The 22,855-nt window shown below is 39.6% G+C and overlaps 1 protein-coding gene across 1 annotated transcript in view; it reads left to right on the top strand.

Moving 5' to 3' along the window:
- The window catches only part of DUSP22 (dual specificity phosphatase 22), a 42,771-nt gene that overhangs the window by 12,109 nt on the left and 7,807 nt on the right, over nucleotides 1–22,855 (top strand). The window contains exons 3-5 of the mRNA XM_021544772.3: nucleotides 1,694–1,776; nucleotides 16,910–16,959; nucleotides 22,208–22,282. Of these exons, the coding sequence (XP_021400447.1) occupies nucleotides 1,694–1,776; nucleotides 16,910–16,959; nucleotides 22,208–22,282 (208 nt within the window). The remainder of the gene's footprint in view (nucleotides 1–1,693; nucleotides 1,777–16,909; nucleotides 16,960–22,207; nucleotides 22,283–22,855) is intronic.

The following is a 22,855-nucleotide window of genomic DNA, read 5'->3' as shown; positions in this document are numbered from 1 at the left end:
AGGTGTGCCTTAACACCATGAGTTCCAGCCAGCAGTCTCTGAAGTCTGCCCTTAGTCTTTGTAAGACAGAAAACAGTGATTTCTAGGGGCACTTAGGCTGGTTTCTGGGCTTCCAAATCCTTGCCAGCTTAGGTATTCCCTAAGGAATTGAGACTGTCCTACAAACTGTTAAAAAAAATCTGAAGGTCGGGTAGATTAGAGGATGTCGCCTGGCGAGCATTAGCATTTCTTCTTTGAAATGTTTCCTCTGAGATTTTTAGGAAATTTTATTTGTTCTGTGAAGCTAGGCTTTAATTCTGTTTTAGACAGAATTTGTATTAATTCTCTCTTGAAGGATTAGGCATCTGTGTTGATCATGCAGGCTTGAGCAGTAGTGAATAAAATCGTTGCAGTTTTGACTATTTTCTTCATTTTATTAGCTGTAGAGAAGCTTTCATAATTGGATTAGGTTTAAATTTCATGGCTTGTTACTGTGCTCACTTGGATCTTGTCTATGGGGCAGTATAATTAAATGTTCAGCTCTTCTTTGTGATGTAGAAAAGGCATTGAAACTTTATAGTAGGGGGATAAGACAACCCAAGAGATGCTAATTGAACTCTTGCATGTACATAAAGAACATACAGGTGATGCTATTATTTTTGTACCTAGAGAGAGCCGGTTTGAAACCTTTGTGGTCAGTGCTCTCTTTTTGTGTGCAACCAGGCTAATGTGAAAAGATTGTATGGGCAGGTTTCGAAGGCAGGTGTTCCCATCACAAAACCACTGCTGTACTTACCATGGTGTGCTGTGCCAGTCTCAAGCAAAAAGGTCAAAAGTAGATGGGCACAAGCTAACTTTTACCTGTATTGGTGGTTCTTTCAGGTTGTTTTTTGACATGCTGAGAGTTTAGTATGGGGAAAGTTGCTCGCTGATGACAGATTGTCTATTTTACCCTTTTTCTCATAGAATCAAGCCTATGGTTTTGCCATATCTAGCATCAAATTTTCAGTCACCCCAGTTTTCTTTCCAGTTTTGAATGTCTGAAACCCCTTGGTTACAGGTCTAGGAACCACCTTTTCACAACTGCACTTCCTTGCTGTAGCATTTTGCTTTTTCATGCATTTGATATCTTTATCACCTGTCTCTCTTTAGACCTAATTATCATTTGTATTGGCTAACTGCACATTTTTCTCTACTGGCTCACAGAAAGTAAGAATCTTATTATCGTCTTGGCTTGTCTGCAGAGATCTCAATTCAAATGATACGGCTGACTTCCCTTCTCAGACCTGGATATCACAGGGTCTGTTTCCCAAGTGAAAATGTATTCCCTGAAGGGGGATTTGTGGGTAGAGGGGAGGTCAGATATTTCTTGTACAGCTCTGAGTGCGTGTTCAGATGGCCATCACCTGCACACAGGCATGCACAGACTTACATTTCAGATGCAAAATACATGAAACTTCTGACTTGAACACATTCCTGAGTCACTTAAGCTTGGTCTTTATATAGCATATAATTTGTTTTGGAGTTAGAAGTGTGTCTTCCCGTTACCCACTCTGGTGATGGTGTTCTAGAGCAGCTGCAGTTGAGGTTTTGCCTGGCTTTATGCAGCTTGAAAAGGAAATGTATCAACAATAAGTAACTTTTCAACATGCACAATGGAAATGCTATATCAAGAGATTAAAAAAATTATCTTCCTTTTTTCCCTCTATCACAGATGCCCGAGATGTAGAGCAACTGAGTAAGAATAACATTACGCACATTCTTTCAATCCATGACAGTGCCCGCCCTATGCTTGAGGTAAGAGTTGTGGGGGACTCCACAGTAAATCTTTCCTTTGCAGTTGACTATCACAGTCATCTTGGGGTTAATTTTTTGTTCTGTGCAATTGGTGTTTTGAGACTGGTTTTCTTGAAAGCTGAAGTTTTGAGATCCAGCCAGTTTTATTGTTGCTGCTGTTACAACAAGAAGAAATTTAACTGAAAAAGGAAGAGTGCTACACTGTCAATCTGTATAACACAATAATGAGATTATGTTATTAATTTAATAGTAAAGGTAAGTTTCCTTATGTGTGGAGTTTAAGCATCACATAAACAGCTTGCCTTCCCCAGTGCTAACCCTTCTTTGTACTTGGGCCCCTTCCTTGAATATTTATGGCAGATGAGTTTGCAGTCTTTTTCTATGTGAAATTGCCTTATTTAGGCTTGGAGTGTGGGAGGAACCAACGATCCTCACATAATAGGTCTAAAATAGCAGGGCATCTGTAGTCTCCAAAACTTTACATAAAGTATTATTCCCATTTTACTGAAGGGAAACTCATCTGAAGACCTGTATTTACTGTGTTATCTTGAGCAGGGAAGAAGCTGGGAACAGGATACAGGTCTCCTTTGTTGGAATGCTATGATTTCTTCTTTACACCAGCTTACCTTGGAGGGTAGTCTGCCTGGGCTTTGCTACATCTTAAAATCTGGCTATTTGAGTTATGTCAGGAACCATTATCCTCTAAAATTTGTTCATTCCCTGCGTTCCACTTCTCATGAAATGTGGAAAAATCGTGGGTAAGGCAGTAGTTGGTGCTGGGAATATCTCCTTTTTCTTCATGCAAAATGTCTCCAGTGATTTCAGTTCTTAAACTACAGAATTTACACTTCTCCCAGGCAAGTCAATAGGTAAGCCAAACAAGAGGTGTCCCCAGTATTCACAATCAACCCCAGTATCAAGGTAATGGTGAGCTCTGGGTTGACCTTGAATTTATAAATGTGCTGAATGTGATTTATAAATGTGCTTCATAAAATAAAATGTGCTTTAGCTGTTGACTTTGCTACACTGTCCATTTGACTTGTGTTGTGCTTGATGTTAAGTCTGAATTTCAGGAGTGCGCTTAGTTGAAAAGATAAACATTTGTGCTGAGTAAAGATGTCATATTGCCTCTAGGGTGCTGGTCTTTAAAATGAATGGAATTTTGTTTTATTTTATCATGATTAGAAAACTAGGAAGACTGATTATGGTACAGATCAGCTGCAGCCTCAGGCCAGTGCTTTTGGTGGTGGTAGTTTTGGCAGCCCACACACCACCTCCTTGCTTGTGGTGGTGCATCTGTTTGTGAGGCTGCATGGTAAATAGAACTGGGAGCTTTTGTGTTTTAAATATAACCAGGTCATGATTTCTTCCTCTAGTTGCCACCACAAAAGGTATGAAGGATTATGCTTACCCAGATCTCTTCCCAATCTGGTTCACAGCAGTGTCTCAAAAGTAACAGTGGCGCGTGAACAACATGAGGATGGACTTGCTTTAATCACCCCTGCTTCCAACTGTGTGTTCGATTTTCTCTGCATGCAGCATGGTTCCTTTAAACTTCTCCCCAGTTCCTAAAGTAGTGTAAGGATTTCAAATTCCATTTGGGAGCTGAGCTAATTTTGATTACTTTATCAGTCACTGCGGTGATTAATTGTGACTGAATGCTTCTGTTTAGTACCAAGAGCCTAGAAAACTTCTCTTAGATTTGGTTACTTCCTTTGTTATTTACATCCATGCCAGGTTTTAGGTAGGTTTGTTTACAGCTTGTGTGTCCACATTGTGCTTGGGGATTGTTCTTATGTCCGCTGAAATCAAATAGGAATTGTTTTCCTTATGTGTATCCCTCATCACCTTTCTCCCCAAATTTCATTCATGGAAAATGATTACTTTTGTGTTCAGAAATCATCTGATGTTTTTCAGACTTTTAAACATGCAATTGCAGTGATATGGGAATATATTTTCTCAGAGATTCCTTGTTTCATGTGTTTGCATTTATGTGAATGCGCATAACCTGTAAAAAGCTGCCTTTGCTTCTGCAGTAGTTGCCTTTGTCTTTAACTAAGAATATTTTATCTCTAGTATTCCCTAGTCCTGTAGGAGATGTAGGGAAATGCTGCAAATAATTCATTAGACAAAGCTTTTTATGCATACTAAGGAAGGTAAATGTTTTTAGACATTGAAAAGCCAGTAGTGTTTTAGTAGCATGTTATCAAAGAGAATTTGGTCTTTTCTGCCCCTGTGTGGAACAAATGATATGGCTGCATGCTGTAGCTCTCAGAATCACAAATTACCCACATCTTGCTCATCAGATTCTGAAGTTTCATCTCTGTTTTGTTGCAATAATACCTCTGAATAGAGCACTTAAAGTGGTGTATCAGAAGTACTGATTTTATACCCAGTGGGGCTGGTGGGTAGAGAATGAAAATGCCCAATCTGTCTTTGTCATTCATAGTCAAGAATGCAACACTGAAGAAATGGAAACAAACAGCAGTCTATCTGGTGAACACCAGCTTGCTACAGATTGTAACATCACAGAGAGGGGCAATGCTTTGAGTTACTAGAGTAGAAAACAGTTTTACAGACTGTTTTTACCTGGTTGTTTGAAATGCTCATAGTAAAGTATGCTTTCCTGTGACTTAGATACTGCAGGTTTTGAGTATAGGTTGCTTCAGTTCCTCGTAAGTTAGTAAGCTATTAGAAAATGACTGAAGTTTCACAACAAAGTATTGGTTTAGGTTACATGTGCCTACTGAGATATACTTAAAAAAAGTTTTCTTATAGAAATTCTGTTTTGGACATTATCTCAAGTATCATTTACAAACCCGTATGGATGTCTGATTCATGGATGGCTCATAATCAAAGTTTGGCCTTAGGAAGTCATGAGTACTTTCAAGCTGGAATAACAGGAAAAAGTAAGTATAAAATTAGTTGGATTCTAAGACTTCTTACACCTTTAGACATGGCTAGCTTGCATTAAGTGCAAGACACAATCGTTTGTAAGACTTCAAGTGATTTACACTAGAAAAAAATTGCCAAAATATGGCCTGAACTATCTTGCCATATTGCCCTTTAGTTCTTTTTGTTTCAAAGAAGTTTTTCCTCTAGTAAAACTAACTTTGAAATATATTCAGAGAGCATTCTAAGGCTATTGTCCCAATGAAGCACACCATTATTATACAGGATCTTAAACACTTTGGTGAGAATTTTGTAATTTAAAGATGTCTGTTTATAGCTCCTGTGATACAAATACCTATCTCATGGAAAACCCTATGGGCAGCAGGTAGCATGTCCAAGAGAAAAGGTGTGCATACTGTGTGGAGCCAGGTTTGTTATTTCAGATGTAATGAGTGCGAGCAGTGTCCAACAGCACTATGTGCTGTGTGCTCCCACAGATGCGCAGGGGCAAGTAGCCTTGGTGAATCAAGCTGGCTCCTCCAGAGCACTTTGGATGGCTGCCCATGGGACACTCACAGATGTTTTATAAATCCACCTAAGAGCCATGAACAGAGGAAAATAATTAGGTTTCTTGCCACCTGCTTTTTGTATTCTATTTCTCAGTTAGTTTAGGTTTTAAAATTTTGATTCAGAATATGAGACACTGAAAGGTAGCTGGGGAAACGTGTGCTTTAGATAATAGCATGTCTGGCAGTGATGTGTAGGATCCCTCCAACAGGTTGTTTTGTGTCTGGACTGCTGTAAGGCCTTCATTCTCTCCTCGTTCCTCCCCACAACCACAGGTTTAAATGCTGGTAGAGGAAGAATGCTTCCTATGCTGCATTGGGCAGTGGTTGCTGTTTGCAATGCAGGAAGGAGGACAGCGTGAGTCCTGGGAGAGGGAGAGGTACTGAGATCTTCTTGTCAAACAGTGCTCAGACCCTGTCCCAGAGGGGTGTCATCCCCAAAAAGAGGCAGGGATGGATAGGCACTCTATAGAATGTCCATGTGGACATTGTGGAATGTCAACATTTCCATGTGGAAACTCCATATCAGAACTGATTGTCATTGTGGCTGGCAAATGATGTGTCACAGATTCAGACTGGAAGTAAGCAAGACTTTGACTGTGAAGGTTAGTAATTGCTGGAATATATTTCCAGAGGTAAAGGTGGGTTTTTTGATATGCTCCATTTTTGTGTGGAAGTTGATTGAGGTAAGGCTGGGTTGTAGCGGTCTTTAAGCTTTGCATTTTAGAGCCAGAGCATTTCACAGTCCTTGGTCTGTCTGGGACACTTTGAGGTGCCAGTTGTGGTGACTCTTGTGAGCGTTCCAGACACCTGTCCATCAGTCCGGAAATGGACTGAAACCAGCAGCTTCTTTCTCACAGTCCACCACACATTTGTCAGTTACCAGTAATTTTGCTGCTGCTCTTGACCTGCACCAGAGGTTTGATCTAGTAAATTATGAATCCCATTACCAGTCACCTGTGATTGTGGAGTCCTTTGCCATTAATTTATTTATAGCATTGTCATTGTCAGATTGACTCCTGCTGTGTCACAGAAAGCTTTGTATGCTGCACTCATTTGGTAGACATCATAACAATCACAGTAATGTAGATTTTAAATCAACAAGAGCTCATGTGGGCATGCCTGTACTGTCCCCTGCCACAGAAGCTCTGTGTTATTCACTCAGCTAATGAGGAATTGCATTAAGAGTAGCTTTTTGCATGAATGCTGCCTCTGTATGGCTGTCAGTTTTCTTTCTTTGTTTTCTGCAGCTATGGAATATTTGTTTGGGTTTTATTTTCAGTATGTTTATTTTTTCCCCTCATTCTGCAGAGTTAACCACAGCACCCTAAGAGGACAGTTATCTGTTTTTCTTTTGTATTCTGATGCCATTAACAATATAGTCTCAATCTGGTATGTGCTGTCTCCAGAGCAGTGGTTTTCCCCTCTTTTTTCCTGAATTTGACTACCTAAATAAGTGTTGATATGGTAGGTGGGTGGAGGGATGGGGTAAGCAGAGAAAAGCTGCTTGCTGACTGAACTACTGTGTGTGGTTTTGAGCACCACAATATAAAAAAGACATTGAGCTATTGGAGATTGTCCAAAGAAGGGCCATGAGGATGGTGAAGGGCTTTGAGGGAAAGCCTTATGAGGAATAGCTGAGGTCATTGTTCTGTTCAGTCTGGAGAAGATGAGACTCAGGGGAGACCTCATTGTGGTCTTCAGCATCCTCATGAGGGGAATTAGAGGTGCAAGTACTGATATTTTCACTCTCATGACCAGGACTTAAGGAAGTGACAGGACTTAAGGAAACGGCATGAATCTGAGTCAAGGTAGGTTTAGGTTGGTTATCAGGAAAAAGTTTTTCACCCAAAGGGTGGTTGGGCACTGGAACAGAGTCCCCAGAGAAGTGGGAACAGCACCAAACCTATCAGAGTTCAAGAAGCGTTTGCACAGTGCTCTCAGGGAACATGGTATATAACTCTTGGTGTGTCCTGTGCAGGGCTGGAAGATGAACTGAATAATCCTGATTGATCTTTTCCAACTTGGCACAGTCTATGATTTTGTAATCTCTTTTGTCCAGTCTATCAGTTTATGCAGCCAGCACAACTTAAATTAACTGTGTCTTTGCAAATAAAGAAGTTCTCAGACAGGTTGTCTTATAAAGAATTTTAGATACTTTTTTCCTTTCAAATTCTAAAATTTTCATCCAAATAGAAATAGGGTTTCAAAGACTAGTCTGAAAGGGAACAACAGTTAAAAAGCTCTGTGATGGTCTTTTAGAAAAATCTTTCATGCTCCATGAGTAAACAGTCAAATGCATTAATAGAATACAGGCAATGAAAAGATTGCAGTAAGTGTGAGGAGTAGAAGTTATGGAAAAGTAAGGATACTGTGGAGAAGATGCATAACATCTCTGCACCAGATGAATCACTTACAAGCTGAATGCTGTGATATACCTGTTTTATAAGGTATTAAGTATGAGAAGTTTGCAACTGGGGAAATCACAAGAGGAAGTACTGAATCAAGATTATGAATTAAAAAGAAAATGTACAACTGGCTGCTAAATTCAGACCTTTGGAAGAAAATCAGGAGCTAAATGACTGAACACCTATCAAAAACTGAGAAATGTTTATAAGATCAAATGGTCATAGCCTGAAGACCTGATATAGATAATAGATTCATACCAACTTGCATTAAGATAGGGAATCTTGCTTCATATTTTTCAAGCCTGGCTATGTTGTAAGTGTTAATGCAGTTTTAGCTGAGCTTGATAATCTTGCATGTTTACCCATGATCTTTAGACTATATATGTGCATTTTTTTGAGAAAGAAAAGTCAGCTATTTTAGAAGAACTGAACTGGCAGCTCTGGCACAATGAAAGTAATCTGGTTAGCACAGTTTGTGGATTGCATTTTTTGCAGCTATTTAGGTTCTGACTATAGAAACCTATGATATCTGCAGTTAGCTCTTAATGTGATAACTTTGGCCTTATCTCCTTTGAATTTTCTAATTCTTTCCTTCTATTACAAGTTTGAGGAAACTTATTTCTCTCATGGCTGCACTTTCTGGATTTTATGTCTATGTATAACAAGAATTACCCTTAAAAAAAAAAAAGAAAAAAAAAATCCTGTGTTATGCCCCCAGTTTCCCCAGCTGATAACTTTGGAAGTGCTGAAAGCTGCTTTAGTGGTTTATTTTGTAGTCATAGATTCAGAGAATGGCTTGGGTTAGAAGGGAGTTTTGAGACATCCCATTCCAACCCCCTGCTGTGGACAAAGACATCTTCCACTACATCAGGTTGCTCAGAACCCCATCCAACCTAGCCACGAACACTTCCAGGGATGGGGCATCCACAGCTTCTCTGGGCACTTGTTCCAGTGTCTCACTCTCATAGTAAAGAATTTCTTCCTAGCATCTAATCTAAACCTATCCTCTTTCATTTTGAAGTAGTTTTCCCTTGTCCTATCACTACATGCTCTTGTAAAAAGTCCCTCTCCATTTTTCTTGTAGGCTCCCTTCATGGACTAGAAGGCCCCAGTTAGGATACCCCCAAAGCTTTCTCTTTACCAGGCTGAACAATCCCAATTTTCTTAGCCTTTTCTTCTAGGAGAGGTGCTCCATCCCTTTAAACATCCCAGTAGCCCTCCTCTGGTCCATGTCCTTCTTGGGCCCCAGAGCTGGATCCAGTGCTCCAGGTGGGGTCTCAGCAGAGCAGAGCAAAGGGGTAGAATCCCCTCCCTTGACCTGCTGACCATGTTGCTTTGGATGCAGCTCAGGATGCTGTTGGCTTTCTGTGAATGTTCATTTCTGGGTTGTGTTGAGTTTCTCATCCACCAGCACCTTCAAGTCCTTCTAGGTGGGATTGTCCTTGATCTGTTAATCCTTCACTCTCTGAGGACTATCCTCACATAGATAGTAGTCCAGAAAGCATTTGTCTGGACTCAGAGGCATATCAGTGCTTAACAGGAACTAACTAAAAAGGGCAATACTGGGAAACCAATCAGCTGTACAAAACATCAAACCACAAAACATCAACATATGTTTATTCTGGAGAAATGCTGCTCAGGAAGTGAAAACAGCCAATCTGTTAAAACTGTACTGCAATATTGGATAGCAGGCAGAAGTCTTGAACTGTAAAAGGCCTTTCATATATGAAAATTGCATCTTGATGACATGACAAGTGAAGGCCCTGCTGGGTATCACTGGCAACATGTTCTCTGCACAGGCTCTGTTGTCATTGAGATCCAACCCAAACACTTGAACTGTTAAAGAGGGACATGGCAGGACAGCCTTCAAAATCTAAGGTGATAATATCATATAGCAAGGTCATGGCTGTTGTATAAAGACCAGTTCTACAAATTAATAATTAGTCTAGTTGGATTGTTGCATTTCCGTCAGTAGCACTAAACTCATATTTCACCAGTGTTAGAAGCTGTTGATTTTCACCCATCCTGTTAACTTCAAGAGAAAGTGTACAAGCACTTCTTCTAACAAAAAAACCTTAACTTTCCTCTGTGATGTTTCACTGTCTTTTCATGGTAAGGGTTTTCCCTCATGAGATGTTTCAGTAGATCATGCTGACCAAAACAGCTCCCATTTTTCTTTCAGGTATAGCGGCACCAGATGATTCTAGTTTGAAGTAATGCCCTGTCTGGCATTGATTCTGCTTGTGAAGTTGGGAACTCTGGCTAATTTTTCAAATATTATCCTGATAGCCCACTAAGAAGCCACCAACAGACTTCCACAAAGTCTCTTTTGAAGTGTGTCAGGCCAGGCCTTTGTGACAGGGTACCCCGGCAGAGGCTGCTGTGGTGATGCACTAAATTAGTTCACAGTTTGACTTGTTCATCGCACATGAGCTGTGTCGAGGGAAGCACGTTCCTGTCACGGCAGGTGGCAGGGAGGAGAGGATGAAGACTGCTTGGAGCTTTCAGTGGTGAGCTGTTTGCATGAGGGATGCTGAGACCAGTAGATGTCTGGTGTTTCTAATTGCTTGGTTGTGGTGTTAACCAGAACAGGACAAATGCAGAGGACATGATGTGTCCTCTTGTGTGTGATGTGTTAACCCATGCTTCTAATCACAGAATCATAGAATGGTTTGGGTTGAAAGGGACCTTAAAGATTATCTAGTTCCAAACCCCCTGCCATGGATGGGCAGGAATACTTTCTACCAGACCATCCAATCTCACCTTAAACTTTTCCAGGGATGGTGAATCCACAAACTTCTCTGGGTAACCTGTTCTAGTGTCTCATCACCCTCACAGTAAAGAATTTATTTCTACTATCTAATCTAAACTTGCTTGCTCTTAGATTGAACCCATTGTCCTTTGTCCTGTCACTGAGTACCCTTGTAAAAAGTAAAGTGAGCTTATTCCAGAGGTATAGTGATCATATTCCAGCATTCCCTTAAAGAAAGAGGCAGTTGTGATATATTGTTTTATTTTAGTACTCGGGGACCCCCTTGAGGGTTCAGGGATAAGTGTGATTGGTAGTGTTCAGATATGCCCTGACATGCCTGAGGGCTTGAATAAGTCATGCAGTCAAGACAGACGAACAAAGCCTTTCCTCTCAGCTGAAGTCCGGTAAATAACTCTTGGTATGTCCTGAAGGAGATAAGCCACAATTTAATACAAACTCATTACTGTTTTCTCCCACTCTGCATTTCTTCATATGAGGCAGGTTAGAACTGGAATTCAGGGTTAGAATTAGAAATTATAACCACAGTTCTGTGCAGCTAAAATAAAATCCTTACATTTTCAGCATTTGCCTCTTTTCATTTTAGAGAGGAGAGATGGAGAAGGAGGGTCTTAACAGGACACTTTATATTTGTGATTGGCACATTCCAGCCTTAAGGAGCTATTCAGAAGTGTCACTGAGACTACTTCCTGAGAAAACTGTGAACCAGCATTTTAAAAAACTCTGACATTCTATTATTCCTGATAGCAAGAATGAAACATATGAATTCTATTGCAGGAGCATCCCATTTGCTGCTGTTCATATTGATATGTTCATGTAATTGCAATTTTGTTTATCATATTTTTTGAAGCCAAACCTGAGTGTGTTGTTCACTCAAGTCAATTAGTGGTTATCCTTGGCTGAAACACAAATGCATTTTCTATGAGTCATTAATAAAATCAGCACTAATTGTGATTGCTACAGAAAGTAACTGAAAGGACAAACAAACGGTTGAACGGTTTTCAGTTTAGCAGGTTCAGTTTGGTGCATTACTGGACTAAACTCTTTATAAACTCTCATTGGTTTGGCTGGAGGAAGCTTTGTGCTGGCTGTTTCCCACTTTAGCCTTTTTGCTGAAATGCCCCTAAACAAAAATAAGTCCTCCTGTCCTCATCTGTTGATGTGACGACTCAAATTAACACATGGTTTTTGACTAACCTGAAAGAACTGGCCAGGTGCTGGAGGTTTTCTATTTGCATTTTGGTTCACAAATATTAATTTAGGGTTTTATGTTTAAAAAAAAAATTCTTGGAAATTGTTGATGGTGCCTTTACATAAATTTAAATAGAGAAGTTTAATGCCAAAAATACAATACTGAACTTTCTGAAATTTTTTTTCTGACCCTTCCCCCTACTCTTTGCCCTTGGAGAGCAGAAATTTTTTAATTTGAGGATCTTTCCCCCTCTCCTCAACTTTTAAAATCTGACACTCTAGATTCAGGCTTCCAGCGCTAACTAGAACCTCAGAAATGTATGTACAGCAGCAGCAGAGATGATATTCTGAAAAACGTCTGTAAAAACATTACTTGGAAAACCCACTGAACATGAAATAGTGAGTAGCATTTTTAGTGCTTCTTATTATCATGCAAGCTGTTTTATGAGTGCGCATTTTATATAAGAATCACTGGCCAGTTTCCTTTCACATATAAAACATATATTAGTATGGTTAAGATGTAATCAAACTGATTATCATTCTCAATGACTTCAGAATATCTTTGATCATTGCAAAGGAGCAGCCGTCTGTATAGATGCTGTATTTGTCTTACGGTACTTTTTGCACTTCATCCTGTTCAGAGCCGAAATCATTCTTGGTATTGTACAATTGAATTTGTGTGTGCCCTGCAAAGGTCCTGTTTTCAGTCATTGACCCAATAGTTGACATTTGGCACTTAGAGAGATATGTCATTCTGCTACTGCAAAACTCTACAAGTTCTTCCAAAAAACCCCAAATGCCAGTTTTTACAAGTTTAGTTAAAATGAAGTCAGAATTTTTAAAATAAGATTCTGTTTAAGTAGAATAGAAACAGAGTTTTCCCTATACTGTACTGTTGTGTTCCTGACTACTGAATGAAATACTGGATTTAATAGCAAAGATGCAATTATATTTTTTTAAAAGCTAATGATATTGGGAAATTCTTGTTCTTTAGTCTTACTGACTTTTCCAAATGTGACATAACTGTTCTGTTTCCAACCTTAGTAGATCAACCTCTAAAATAATTAGGAATTTAAATATTGACAGAATGCCATTAATACCTTATTGACTGTAGTGTAAAACTTCTGCATATATATGTATGCACCTGAAATCTAGTTTAATCCCTTGATATTCACTGCAGTAGAACTGGCTTATTAATTCCAGAATCTGTGATGAAATTTCACAAGTGTTGTTGTTTCTCAAATAACAGTGAATTTTAGAAATTTTACTTAACTCTCCCTTGTTTCAACTTTGACAATCTTGAAATCTGAATACTTGCCATAGTTTTGTTAGCTCTCACTGTATCGGTTTAACTGCAGCACTCAGTTTCAGGGCCTGTGAGAGAAATCTAGTTTTGGTGGTTACTCTGCTGAAACAGAAAACAAAAAAGTAAATTATATTTTATTTTACAGATTTTTATTTGGGACAGTGTTAACAGGTTAAATAACCAAAAGAAGTGAAAGCACTGCTTTTATTTGATGGGGCCATCAGTTAGGGTCACCATGTAAGTAATAAGCAAAAAGTCTGGCGAGTGTGTATATGTGTTGGAAGGTAGGGGTATTTGGTGGTAAAGGTGATTGATGGAGAAAGGAAAGTGAGCAGTGATTTCAAAGTAACAAATGGAAAGTAGCAGTGAATTGAGATGAGCAGAAAAATGCTGTGTTGAGCATCTCATTGCCCTAGGGGCTTGGGTCTGTACCCATTCCATATGTTTGGGATGTTATATTGCCTAATAATATACATAGATTTTGTGTAATTAAAAAGGCTGCATCAATAGATTTTAATTGGGTACTCTGAGGAAAAGCATGTTTAGAGACATAAAACATAACTGACATAGCTGTCAGCTGAAGAAATTTTTGAATAACAATATATGTGCAAGAACATGCAATAAGTAAAGGGCATGTATTACTTTGTATAGGATTTTAAATGGTGTTTCTTTTTTCATCAGTTTTTAGGATTTGCAAGTTTTTCCCTTTGTTTCAAATAAAAACCATGTTTTGAAATGAGCCGCTTGCTCTGTAGCACCTAATTTAGTGTGTGTAGATGAAGTTGGCACAATACCTGTTTTGCGTTGTTCTGACCTTCCTTCACTGAATAATTCTACGGAATTGTCATTCTTAGGGAACAAAGTGTCCTTAATTTAAAAAGATGTAAATAAGGACTTCCATATGGTTGACATAAAATTTGTATTTGTCTTTCCATTTTTATTAATATGCCATTTTGGTTCAACTGGGATATTGCATCTGCAACTGGATTCAGGTTTATTTAATGAAACTGCTGACTAGGGACCGATTTGGAGCCTGTTGAAATTTTCACAAGAAGCTGGTTTCAACAGTCTTTGATTTAGCTTACTCTGTTATAGTCACTGTTCCAAGGATTGTTGCCACCTAACATCTTATGCTTTGCAGTTTGAGAATGGCAAACAAACTGCTAGGTAAGAAAACAGTGGTGTTTCTGTCTTTTTTGCATGCTAGTACCGTATATTAAATGTTGTAGGTAGCTGTTTGTTTGCTTGGCATAAACTGTTCTGCTTGAAAAGTCCCTTTGGGACAGTTCTTCGATGGTACCTGCAGGGTATGTGCACAGGAAAGACAGTAGTGTCTTGGGGCACAGATACACAAATGTTATGATCCTGGGTAGGTTTTTTTTTCAAAAACAGTCACAAATAGCAGGGTTCAGCAATTAAGTGTCTTCCTATTGCTGATATGTTTTAAAAAAAGAAAAGTCTATACAGTATGTGTGAAGAAAATCTAATTCCAGCAATCATTGTAGGAATATCTACACAAAAAATCCTGAATCTCATTGATGAATATCTGCCTCATACAATCTTGTGGTGATGTCATATTTCAAGTATCCAGTTATGATAAATGGTATTTGATCTATTATTACAATTATTATTTCAACCAAAAGAAACAAAACTGGTAGGGTGGGATCCTCAGGAGTTACCAACTCTGGCCAAACTGTGTTTGGCTCAAAGTTGCTGAGAGTTTCACTGTTGATTTTTGTGGGAGATGGGTTAGGTCACTGCACAGTACTTTTGAAATCCCACCTGTAACTATTTCTGAGTTGAGTGTGTGATTATTTCCTCACAGGGAGGAGTCCATCACCACAGCCTTCCAGAAACACAGGTGATACACATCAGTCAAAATACCAAATTCCAGTAACTTAAACCATCTCCTTTCTGAGAAGATTTATTAATAAAGCTGACAGGATGATGCTGAGCATCAGCAAGCACAATAATGAAAAGTGTGCTGTGGGCTTCACTGGAAGTTGTAAGTGCTGAAGGTGTCCAGGATCAGGCTTTGGATGAGCCATTTGGGACCGTGTGGTCTCTCATAGGCTGGTTTCATGCTCTCTTGCAGTAGTTGGAACTAACCAGCCATGACAAAAAAAGGAACATTGCAGGTCTTAAATTTGTGCTGGGTGCTACTTCTGCTTTTAGAGTGAACACGATCTGAAAGCCCCTCTGCACTCAGCCTGTGAAAAGCACTCAGCATGTGCCATAGCTTCTGAAATCTGCGGAACAATTTGCGTCAGTGTGTGCTGGAGGAGTGAACCTTCTGGCATGTACTGCACTCCGGAGCTAACCCATCTCCTGCCCTCAATTTTCAATTTTTTCAATGGTATGGAGTTGCTAGAGGTGATGGGGAAAGAATAGCATGTAAATTTACTTTCGGGTCTCAGGCCCTCAGTCTACTGGAGTGACTCACTTGAAGTGATACTAGTGTCCAAGATAAACCTCTCAGATGTGTCATACAAATGCTTATTATTGTAATTAATCTGTCAATATAATTAATTATCCTTGGCTCAGCAGCCTATCAATATAATTATTGCTGCTACACTATCTTTCTAAATGAGTGTGTCTATACAAGATGTTTTGGATCAGCTTTTGGCTGTGGAGCCCTCCTGGCTTCTCACAATGTTTCTCACTGTTTCTGATTGTTTCCCACAATCTCTCTGACATAGTGGTGAAGTTTGTGTACCTTGCAGAGGTGTGTCATGGTGCTGGAGTCAGGATGTCTTGTAAAAGGCTTTGCTCTTAATGCAATGGCATGTGAAGAAACAAAGTATGTGTAGGAGAAATATGGAGGGGTTTCCGAGCCAGCAAAGCAAAGGAGTTGTAGATGATGCTGCCTCAGGTAGCCATGCACTTGAGCAGTGAACATTCCTGTTCTTTCCCCAGCTGGCAAATAAAATGCCTGGTAGGTGCAGATTTTGTTCCACTGTGTTAGCAAAGGATCTCTTGTACATAAATATGCAACTTTCCATGTGTGGTGTTGAACATGTGGGATTATTACAGGAGTGTGCATTGTTACAACTGGATGGATTTAGATGCATTTTATAATGACCCTTCTGCTTGAATTCTTATCTTTACACATGCATCTGAAGAATTCATAACTTGGCATCTGAGATAATTCAAAAGAGTTCCAGTAAATAATGTAGGTTTTATGTGTCTGAGCTGCAGATCGTATTCTTGGAAGTCCTATTTGAGAAGTCCGCTAAATGTGCTTTCAGAAGTGTTCTATTTCTTAGCAGCCATAGGAGCAAAGAAAACTTTGAAAATAAAATGACAGTTGAAACGAGTGTTGACAATGCAAAGCAGTAGTGTAGGATTATAGATATGTTGTTTTAAATATGCCTAGTAACATTTTAATGCATCAGAAATGGTTATATATTTCCCTACTCAGTCTTGTAACTTACTGATAGCTGACTAAGAAAGAGAGGCTAACTTTGTGGAAGAAAGGTATGGTTTTATGGTTGTCCTTCTTGAAGGCTTCCAGAAATAAAAAAAACAAAATCCATATCACAAACATGTTTCTTCTTTGAAATCCATTTTGTTTGGTTTATCAACTGGTAAAGAAAAATAATTGTGTGAGTTTAAAAGAAACTGCATATCACAATTTCAGATTGTAATATCTGTTCAGAGAAAGGGAAGGGCAGGAGAAGATGCAACTTCATTTTCCTAGAAATGAAAGAGAGATGCTGTTTTCAGAAGTTTAGATCTTTTTAGTAAAGATGCTCCTTTTTTTAAAAGCTTACTATTGAGCCTTGGGAGAAGCATGACTAAGCTATATGCTGGAGTCTTAGCAATGTGAAAGCAAGTGTTTTAAAATCTGACTGTATAGAGATGATTTCTGCCTGAATGATGGTGTTACTTCCTCCAAATCATTAATATTCCACTAGTCTAGAGCAGGACTTGTGCTGTGCTGGATGAATGTGTTTAACTTGAATCTTTTCTTCTCATACCTTTTTGCTTCTTTACACAGGGAATGAAGTATCTGTGCATTCCTGCTGCTGACTCACCCTCGCAGAACTTGTAAGTATTTTTTAAAAGTAAACCACAAAACCCCAGAAATCCCATGGTACCATGATACCTATTTTAAAATTTGCTGAAAGCTCTGAATCTGAGCTCTAATGAGTATTACACAAATGTGGGGTTTAATCTGTTAGGAAAACACAGCAACACTTTAATTTCACCCTGCTTTTTGTGTGTGTTTGTAGGAGTCTTGGTATGTAAACACTCTTGATTTGTGGCCTTAAACTTCAGGAATTCCTTAGTGAGTCTGAGCCTAATTCAGTTACAGTTTATTCTAGCCACTGTTTTTGTCAGTCTTTGTGTTTGGCTCCTCTTTTTTTTTTTTTTTTTAGTGCCAACTGCAGCAATTAACAAAACAAAATATTTGAAAGCGGTTTGAAGCCTGATGCTCAATGGTTGAAATATATTCCTTACAGTGGGCCTTCAAAACAAAGTCCCTGTGTGCAAACTACCTCTGTGACAATCTTCTGGGGACTTCTTGAACCTGCCTCAGAAGTCCCTGCTGCTCTTGGTATAAGCTGGCATGGCAGGGAATTTTCTGCCCTGCAGTGACTCTGACCTTGGGGACATAGGTACTGCAGCTAGGGTGTCCAAGCCTTGCTCTTTCTCATCTCTGCTAAAGTTCACGTAATGCTAATTGATTTACCCCTGGTTTTAATTGAGCATGCCAAGTCTTGATTCCAAAGACAAATCAAAACAAAAGGACTTGGATGGTGACCAGCTCTTTCTTCTAGGGCTCACTGTTTATGTTGGGGAGAGGTGAGGGGGGTTTCAGCCACATCCTGCTGCCAAGTTTTGGTAGAGAAAGAAGTAGTGGAAAGAGGCCTGGTAGGTACGGAAGGAACTGCAGCACTGCTTTTCTCTTGCATCACAGCAATATTCTGGCTTATGCTTTTGGGGGATATTTTTAGAGCATGTGTTTCTCGTAGTCTAGAAAGATTCCAGTGTGGCACTTGATGTGTGATTTGCCTTTTCATTCTGCATTTCTGTCATGATTTTGGGTGAAGGGAAAAAAAACCACCACACCCCACCTGCAATAAAAAACACCCTAATCCCCTAAATTTCAGGTTTGTAATGAGAACGCAGAGAGCTAACTGCCTTTGTCATGGACAACTTCCATGGCCTTAATATCTAGAATAAGCATAAATAAATTTAAAGAAATATCTTTTCAGGAGGGAAAGCTAATACGAGATTAGAAGAAAACATTCACATGTCATTAATTGTTCCTTGGTATTTTGAGGTGTGTAGCATTTTTGACATTTTCTAAATCTGCTTTCTTTGTCAATAGAGATAAATTGAGAATAGAAAGAGGAAAGATGGCATTTATGATGAACATTAATCAATGTACAATTCCCCTCACTGTTAAATATCAAGGACCTATATTGAAAAAACAGCTCCTGTGCTTGCACTGTCTGGCACAGTACCAAGGCTCTTAAGGCTTCAGTAAGAAGATAGAATATTTGCATGAATATTGTTTCTGTTATGCTGCAGGCATCTAAAATACTTGCTTTGGTATCAGGTGGTTGCAAGCAAACGTCATTACTTCTAATACTGATACATTCCATCACTTAAAATAAAACTTGATGAGTAACCGATTTTTCTTCTTTTACTTTATACAGTCCAGGACTTCAAGTAAAATCAAATCATGATGCTCACAAATAGCACCATTGCTTGCTTTGCACATGCAGTCTTCTGAAAAAAAGAGGAAGTTATTTTTGTTCAGCCTGTGTGGTCTGGATGCAGTCTTATATAGGAGTGGTTAACCCATACTGCCTGTGCCCACTGTGGAGGGAGGGATAGCTAGGGAACAGGAAGGGAATTGGTCCCTCTGCAACATCTTTGCACGTCTACCCTCTTCTTCTGAAAGAGCTTCTGTTGTTTCTTTCTAGGGAGAAAAAAACAACCAAGCATGCAGTATCCTCTATTGCAGGTCCTTGTGTTCTCTTAGCAATGGCTGACAGGCACAACTGATGGGGTGCACTCTGCTCCTTTGTCTGTCCCAACAGCAAGGACCAACTGGAAACTTTTTACCCACTGAATTTTGGGACTGTGAGCTCTTAATGCACTTCAGCTCAGTTTATGTGAAGAAAATCTTTGGTTTCTTGTGTGAATAATGCATATTTTACTCCTAGAAAACTTACTTAGCGGAGTTCTTTTCCTCAAGGGATGACTTGCCAGGGAAATACAGCAGGGATTCCCCTGTTAGCATGTGGGTGTTCACTAAAGTGTCTCAAAAGCTTTAGTTTACTCCCTTGTTCTGCCCTTAGCAAGCATGGGGAGAAAGCAATTGCTTTTCAGATTCAAGGTATTTCCTAGATTTAAATCAATGTTTTTCCTGGTCTGTGAGAATTTTACCTTGGGCCAGTAACTGCTCCAGAAGTGTCATCCTCTGTAGAAGTCAGCACTAAAAAGTTATTTCTATAGAAATAAAATCTTGCCTTCCTGCCCTGTTCCAGTTAATTGTCTCTGGCTGCCTGTTTCTAAGGAATTAACCTCCAACAATCAGGTGGTTAGTGGTGATAATACAGAAGCCAGATGACCTATTAAGAGGAGAAAATTTTGGTTTTTTTTTTTTTTTTCTTTTACATCATGAAAGGAAAAAAACATCAAGATGCTTTGTCCTATCTGATTTGGACACTGTCTTTTTAACCTTTATAAATACTTGTAGAAGTCCAACTAGCAACAAATGAAAATATAGCTCTGGTATCATAACTCTGCTCTTGGTCTAGTTTTGAATTTTGCAGCATGCTAATGCATAAGTTTAGATAGCTTCTACAACATCCTGGTAGGGGCGTTGTACTGGTGGTTCTTCCTGTGGTGTTTTCCCACTGTAAGGATGATGCAGTTCAGGACCCAGCTTTCAGCTGGGAGATGCAAGAGTCAGATATCATGTAATAAATTGTCCTGAAGTCCAACAAATGGGCTGCAAATCAACACATTTGTCAAGTGCTTTCCTGTTAGAGATGATAGTCAACTGTTTTGTGGTTACTGTAAGACTTACCATTCTTCTTTGTGTCTGGCACTTGCCACACAGCTAACTGGTCCTCAATCTTTGTTTTCATCTGAATGTGATTTTACCATAACTTTGAAAATGAGTTTAGGCAACTGTGTCTACTGGCTCCAGAAGAGACCCTGGCCATAGGGTTGTGGAGGAGTACATAGCTCCTTTTCTCTGGCTCGAGATGAGGAAGGGTCAGGGTGCTATAGAGCAGCACTAATTCTAGATGTGACTATTCTCATTTTCATGAATGTCTATAAACACACTTGAAAGGACACCAGCAGACTGAGTGTCAGCAGTGATGAAGGGTGAAGAAAACTGGGTGAATGGAGTTCGTGATGTTTAGTACCTTGCAAAAGTGTTATGCTCAGTCACAGATATTTTTCAAACCAGAGTGTTGGAAGTGTCTTACCAAAACTTCTGTGAGACCATTGAAATGAATTCACTTGTGCATGAAGCTACCCTCCTGGCCAGATTTTCTAGAGAGAAAGAGAAAAGATGAGAAGATCAGGTTGTCAATACAACCTAGCCAGGGTTAGGTGAGTGAATTTTTTCAATCTCAGCTAAGCTTTTCATTGTGCAATAGCAAAGCCTCTTGCACACATAGCCAGAGATCTCATTTGTCCTCTAAGTTTGTTTATGTGAAACCTCTTGTGCTCCCCTGGCAGACTTGAGCACCATGATTTGTTAGAGCTCAGCCAGCTACAGTGGTTTGGTGTGGCAGTTGGAGTACACATGCATTTGTAAGGCTTTGTCTTCACTTATCCCACATGCTTCATCAGTTCCCTGAGAAACATAAAACCCTGAGCTGACCTACTGTCCAAGGGGATTGCATTGTGCCTTGAGATTTTCCAAATAAGCTGCTCAGGTCTTCTCTAGCTGTGTTTTCCATGTTGTATCCAGTGATGCAGGAACTGACTGGAGAGGGAGCACCAGGCTTTGGGATCTTCTTTTTGTTTATTCCAGTTAGAGTTTCCTTTGCAAGTTCTGCAGGCAGTGGCATCCTGTTGCATCAGTGTTGTCCTTCAGGTCAGGAGTGTTTACAGTATCGGCAGCTGCACTGTTAGGCAGGAAGGGAAGCTTCTTTTTATGTGGGTATTCCTGATTTTTGTGTGGCTGCTGGTGCTGGGCTGAGGTTTTTTTTCTTTTACCCTTGTGGTATAATATTCACTCAGAAAGGGGAAACATCTTGAATACAGGACGTTGTGTTTCATGGGTGTTGAGCGCAATGTGCTTTCAGGTTTGCCCTTGCTGACAGGCCTGGCAATGACTGCCCCCTCAGAACCTCTTTCCTCTGCCTGTGTTGCCTGCATTACTACTGCTTGTGAGCTTGAATTGCAAGAGCACTCAAAGGCCACTGTGAAGTCCAGCTCTGTTGAGCTAAGAGGTGCTGCTTGCAGCTGTGGTAAACTGCAGGCAGCACCAAAGGTGGGGTGTGCAACTTGGAACTGGGATGCAAAGAGGCAGTTCTATATATTCATTCACTCACATGACAGCTGCCCACTCGCTATCCTTCACTATGCCTCGCTAAAAATGAAAGGGGCACGTGTAAAGGATAATGAGATTATAACCCTAAAGTTTGCCAACAGTCTTCTCTATGTTTTCTCCTCTGCTCCTTTAAAACAGGTGGGCTGACACCCTGAATATGGGCAGAAGGGGTACTGCTGTCTGAAAGAAGACTGGAAGGAACTAAAGAAAAGAGGGCTTGAATTGAGAATTTTTTCATAGCAGAGACAAAAGGGAGTGATTTCACATAGCCAAGCAGAAAGTCTTAATGTTTAGACATGCCCTAGCATATGGCTTGAAGGAGGAGGTGCAGTTAGAGTTAAGCATAAGTTTGGGTAGTAGGTAGTGTTTCTTTGTGAGAGACATTACATCTGGAGAACTGCTCGTGTAGCTGTGCTGAGTTCCACCAGACATCTGAGCACACAAGGACATGTGAGATCAAGTCACTGCTTTTAAGAAGTATCAAACACAAACCGAAATACAGACTTGACAGTCATCAGAATAAAGTTTATCGCACTGTAGTGCCTAAAATACCAGTTTCTTACTTGGATAGAGTGGCGAATAACTTATGCCAGTGAGTTCTGTTTCATTGGCAGACAATAAATTTTACTTTGTAAGACCTGTATTCAGTTCTAAATTCTAGAAACAGCGTGAGGTGAGCTTTCGGATATATTTCTTTCTTTCTAAGTAGTGATTTTACTAAATGCAGCACTTTCTTTATCCTCCTTCTGCTTTTGTTTTCAGAGCAAGGCATTTCAGAGAGAGCATCAAATTTATCCATGAGTGCCGGCTCACAGGTGAAGGCTGCTTAGTTCACTGGTATGTATACGGCTTGCTAAAAAATTCTTTTTAAGGGTTTCTCTACCTTGATTTGGATGTTCATAGTTTTAATAAATTAGTGGTCATCTCCACTCTGTAGCAAAATCCTCTTGGACTGAATTGCCCCCTTTATTCAAAAAGCCCCAAAAGATTTGCAAATGCTATTAAAGTCTTATGCGAGGATGCTTGAGTCTCTGGGATGGGCAGCTGCTTGGAGATGAAAGGAGCCTGAGAGATTTTTCTTGACCCTCTCTTATCAAACACCTTTGTGGGATTTATTTAACTAGGAATGTGTTGGCTGAAGACATGCTATTTATTTCTCATCATTTTAATTGCTGTATTCCTAAATGTGGTTTACATAATTCTAATAATTCGATTAGTTTCTTAAACAGCTGTGTTAGTGACTTCAGAGTTGTCAAAAAAACCTGTTTGAACAGAAATTGATTTTTTTCCCTCTTCTTAAAACTGCTGAAGCATTCAAATGTTGCATTTGTTAATAGCAAGACCCTGATTGGAGATATGCTCCTGGGATTGTAAAGAATATAAAAGGAAATCCCACCCTGGGTTTTTGTT

This window comes from Lonchura striata, chromosome 2 (assembly GCF_050655825.1).
Source record: "Lonchura striata isolate lonStrDom1 chromosome 2, ASM5065582v1, whole genome shotgun sequence".
Lineage (NCBI taxonomy): Eukaryota > Metazoa > Chordata > Aves > Passeriformes > Estrildidae > Lonchura > Lonchura striata.
The sequence above is the reverse complement of the archived record's forward strand: the minus strand, read 5'-3'. Positions and strand labels throughout refer to the sequence as shown.